The following is a 4,916-nucleotide window of genomic DNA, read 5'->3' as shown; positions in this document are numbered from 1 at the left end:
CTTTGGGGGGGCGGCGGCGGAGGGAAAGCCGTCGCCGCTCCCGCCTTGGGGCCGAGCGGGGGTGCCGGTCGCCCCGCATCGTCCCCCAAGTCGCCTCCTTGCCCTCTGGGGCGGGTGCCGTTCTCGCTTGAAGCACTACCCCCAGCTCCATGAATGGAAATCGGCTCCGCAGGTGAGTGAGTCGGAGCTGCGGAGCTGGCGAGGGGGGTGTCACCAGCTGCTGTCCCCTGAGCGCCGTCGCGCCCTCCGCCCCGGCCAGGTGTGCGGGGGGAGGGGCTGCCGGCGGGGTGTGCGGGGTGAGGGGCTGCAGGCGTCCCGCGTCTGCCCCCTCCCCCCCGCGCGGCTCGGACGCGGTCTTCAGGGGCCGGAGTTAGCGAAACTGCGCGGAGCGGGGGACACTCCTTGGATGCTTTAAGTTTGGGTTGTCTAGACGATAACCCTCTTTTTCTAGAGTACTCTTCCTGGACCCTGGGAGGGCTGGCCCTCACTTTTGTTGTGCAGTCGCAGGGGCAGCGGGGTGCGTGTCCTTTAACCGGGCTGTGTGCCCCTTGGAGGCTGGGCCTTACCTGCCTAAGACAGTCGTGAAGATACGCGGAGATAACGGGTGGGAGTTAAGTTTGAAATCGATGTCAGCACGACGTCAGATGCAAGATGGCATTGCTTGCGTCCCCTGGCCCTCTTCTGATGTTGTCAGCGTGGTGTGTACTTTCTGTGAAGCCTGGAATGTCCTGTCTGCCTCGATCACTGCTTCCACGGATAGATGGATCTTAAATTGCTGACAGTATTATTTTTCCCCCCATTCTGTATTCTCTAGAGAAGCAGTTGTCATATTCCTAGAAATTTGGAATTTAGGAAGGCTGCCTTCTCTCCTGAGGGAGGAAAAGCAGTCTTGAAAAATTGCAGCTTGGCCAATGCTTGTTCTTAAAAAATAATGAAACACTCTTTACGGGTTGTAGAGTACTTAATCGAAGGACCTAAAACGAGTGTTATGTAATGATTTGCTTATCTAATGATCATGCTTGGCATGCTGTTTGAAAGCATGCTTCATCTAATTAATCACAAATTTATAAATTAATTTTCAAAATATTTAAGGGTGTTCTCTGGTTACTCATGGTATGAGAGGGCTCTCATTTCACATCTGCGAATTTGATAGGCACGGAAAATATGATATAAGGAAAACTTATATGAAAGAAACCAGTGTCATAATGATAATAAGGAACTTCGTTGAATAGGTTTAGGAATCTAATTGTCAAATGGCTGCAAAGAAGCATTCAAAAGTTTGTAAATGTGGGATGAGGATATTTTCTCTTTTTTATTCTTTTAAGAATTATTTAATTTTACTTATCCGTTTTTTTAAATTCAAGTAGAGAGAAAGTGAGAAAGCAAGCCACCAGGTCCAGGACTTGACCCATGATCGGCCATGTGGGACTATACAGCACCTTCACTGGTGACTCCACCTGCTAGCCCCCGAGGATATTTTCTCTAATCAGTTTCTACCATTCGCTCTTACTCCATATTTTTCCACCCCCAGCCTTTAGCTGTCCTGACAATAAGTGTGTGCTCCTGGTGTGCTTAGAGAGGTCCACAGACTTGAGCTGCAAACCTTTCCAGATGGGGTTGCCTTGAGGAGGTGTGTTTCACCACTGTGCTACTGTCCGGCCTCTGCCCTTGTTTTTAAATTTTCTATGGTACTATTTGTTCTTACTGTACAGGAAATATGAAGATTGAACTATAGTTGATTTTCCAAAACTTCCTTATTGTCAAGTCTGGAAAGTAAAATATGGAAATTAGACACTTTGTTAATCATCCTGAAATTCTTAAAGATAGTTCAGGACCAACAGTTGGCATAATGGCTGTGTTGCTGGACTCCCATGTAGGTGACCGCGGTTCCAGTCCAGGACCAGTGGCTTAAACTCATGCTGGGTGCGTGTGTGCGTGTGCCCAAGATCCTGAGAGGAGAATGGAGGAAAAGGGATTGCAGCGTGGCCATTTCTCCTGGGGGGTGGTTTCTTGCTTTCTGTCTCTCTGTCTCTCTCTGTCTATCTGGCGAGTGCACAAGCCTATAGCAAACACCTCTCAAAAAAAAACCTCTTAAAAGATAGTTCAAAAAAACTTTTAAAATTTTTTTTTCCTTTTTCCCTTTGTGCTTTTTATATGAAAATATAGCCAAGTGTGTGGCCAGCTTCTTAGGAAATACTTGTGATATCTAACTACCTCCTCAGCTGTACAACTAGCCAACTATGGTTCAGAAAATAAGTTTTACTTTTCTTTTTTGGACATTCCATTGCTGAAATATAAACCCATTTAGCTGTCTTCACATTGAGGTAGTGTAGTTAGATTTATCAACCATATGCTTGGCCATCTTGAAACTAATGTTTATTCTTCAGTGAAGTTTATTGTGCTTGACTGTAGTCTAATAATGAGATAACGTATAATTTGGCCCCCAATTGTTGTCATCAAAAATGCAATGTTCATTCTTCCCGAGACTTACGTATAATTGTTAATGTCGTATATGAGGTTTAAAGTGTAGTTGGGGAAATGTACAACTAAGTTTTAAATCCAGAATTTGGTAGAAAAGTATAATCTTGGTTTAAACATTTTTAGATATAAATGTGGTTTTCTAGTTTATTGGATTAGTATTGAATCTTGGCTCTTCAGTTCTTTTTTTCTTGAGAGGAGATGACCAGAAATTATATTATGATAGACTGTTTTTTTTTTTTAGAATTATTTTATTTAACTTTATTAATTTATTATTATTATTTCCAGTTTGATCAGAGAGAGACAGAGAAATAGGAAGTGAGAAAGCAAGCCACCAGGTTTGAGACTTGAACCGTGGTTGGCTGTGTGGGGGTCCAGCGCCTTTAACCACCATGCCACTTGCCAGCTCCTATGATAGACTGTTTTAAATTTAACTTGTTATGTGGATACATAGTAAAGTGTTAAATTTACTTATATTAGAGGACTTTGAATACAAAACTTGGTTTTTAGTGAATCATTCTTCATTAAAAGTTAGTATTTTGGAGGGCTAATAGGTGGTGTTGTGGTTAAGGTATTGGACTCTCACACAGCTGACATGGTTCTAGTCCTGGTCCTGGGAGCTTGAAAATCACCCTGATTCATGTGTGTGCCCAAAATTCCAGAAGGAGAATAGAGGAGAATGAATTGTTGGGTGGTTCTTCCTCTTCTCTTAAGCAGCCTGAAGTGATGTTTTTCACTTGACCTGGAGAACACCACAAAGTCATGCAAATCAAGAGGTTCAAATCTTAGTGTTCATTGAAAGAACACTTGTGAAACTGCCCAGGTCATCAATGGTATGCATATCAGAAATGCTATCAAGTATCTGAAGGATGTCACTGCAGAAGCAGTGTGTGCCATTTTGTCATTACAGTGGTGGAGTTGGTACATGTGCCCAGGCTGAACAGTGGGGCTGGACACGAGGTCGGTGGCCCAAAAAGGGTGCTGAATTTTTACTGCACATGCTTAAAAATACAGGTAGTAAGGCTGAACCTAAGGGGTGAGGTGTAGATTCTCTGGTCATTAAGTATATTCAGGTGAGCAAAGCACCCAAGATGCTCATGGGCAGATTAATGCATACATGAGCTCTCCCTGCCTCATCAAGATGATCCTCACTTAAAAGAAGCAAATTGTTCCTGAAGTAGAAGAGAAAGTCACACAGAAGAAAAAGATAGCCCTGAAGAAACAAAAACTTACAGGAGAGTAATAAAGTCAGCATAAAATAAATGTAAATAAAAGTTAAAAAAAAAATTGCTTCCTGGCCATTTCCCCCTTTGAAGGGGGTGATTTTTCACTTTCCTTCTCACTGTCTCTTTTATTTATTTATTTTTTTGGAGAGGTTTTTGCTATAGGGCGTGTGTGCTCGCCAGACAGACAGACAGAAAGCAAGAAATCACCCCCCAGGGGGGATGGCCATGCCGCAATCCCTTCTCCATTCTCCTCTCGGGATCTTGGGCAGGCACGCACTCGCGCCCGGCGTGAGTTTAAGCTACCAGGTCCAGGACTGGAACTGCGGTTGACTATGTGGGAGTCTAGCAGCATAGCCATTACGCCAACTGCTGGTCCCTTCACTGTCTCTTTTCTGGCAACTACACTCGTCATATGGCAAAAACCTTTAAAAAAAATAGTTAATATTTGTCCATTCCTCACTTCCTTGTAAAATATCTTAAACGAATCTTAAGTATGTTCTGTATAATCTGCTAATTTAGTACTTTCTGAACTTTTACTTAATGAAAAAGCCAGCATAATTAGTTTTAAAATAATAACCAGTAGTGGGCTAGCAAGGGGCGTGGTGATTAAGGTACTAGATCCCACGCGGCTGGTTGTGTTGGCAAGTCCCAGACATGGCAGCTTGGAAATCACGCCAGGCACATGTGTGTGCATGCCCAAATCCAGAGAGAATGGAGAAGGGATTGTGGTGTGACCATCCTCCCTGTGGGGTGATTTTGATTTCTCACTTTCCTTTTGTGTCTTTCTCTCTGGTGAGCATACTTACCCTATAGCAAAAATTGTAAAATAATAATAATCACTAGTTTAACGTCTGTGCCTATGACCCTCTAGTTAAGGAAATGTCTGAAGAAACCCTAGTTTTTATGATCTAATTATAGCTGGACTAAGAGAATAGATTATGTTTTAGTTCCAAATAAAGTGGCAAGAGGGACAGCAGAAATGCTCATTGAGTTACTCCTTCTCCCTGAGTAGATATTTCTTAGGACCCATACCATTGTAGTCTGTATTTTTAGGTAAAGTCAGCCTACTTTTTTTTTTTTTTGGAGAGATTTTTGCTATAGGGCGCATGCGCTCGCCAGACAGAGACATAGAGACAGAAAGCGAGAAATCACCCCCCCAGGGGGAATGGTCACGCCGCAATCCCTTCTCCTCCATTCTCCTCTTGGGATCTT

General features: G+C 43.4%; 1 protein-coding gene across 1 annotated transcript in view; it reads left to right on the top strand.

Annotated features, from left to right (window-relative positions):
* The first annotated feature begins 6 nt into the window (after positions 1-6).
* The window catches only part of AGO3 (argonaute RISC catalytic component 3), a 126,032-nt gene continuing 121,122 nt past the window's right edge, over positions 7-4,916 (top strand). Inside the window, exon 1 of the mRNA XM_006148702.3 lies at positions 7-172. Coding sequence (XP_006148764.1) covers positions 154-172 — 19 coding nt within the window. The 5' untranslated portion in view covers positions 7-153. The remainder of the gene's footprint in view (positions 173-4,916) is intronic.

The sequence above is a fragment of the Tupaia chinensis genome, unplaced genomic scaffold (assembly GCF_000334495.1).
Source record: "Tupaia chinensis unplaced genomic scaffold, TupChi_1.0 Scaffold000239_1, whole genome shotgun sequence".
Classification (NCBI taxonomy): Eukaryota; Metazoa; Chordata; class Mammalia; order Scandentia; family Tupaiidae; genus Tupaia; species Tupaia belangeri.
The sequence above is the reverse complement of the archived record's forward strand: the minus strand, read 5'-3'. Positions and strand labels throughout refer to the sequence as shown.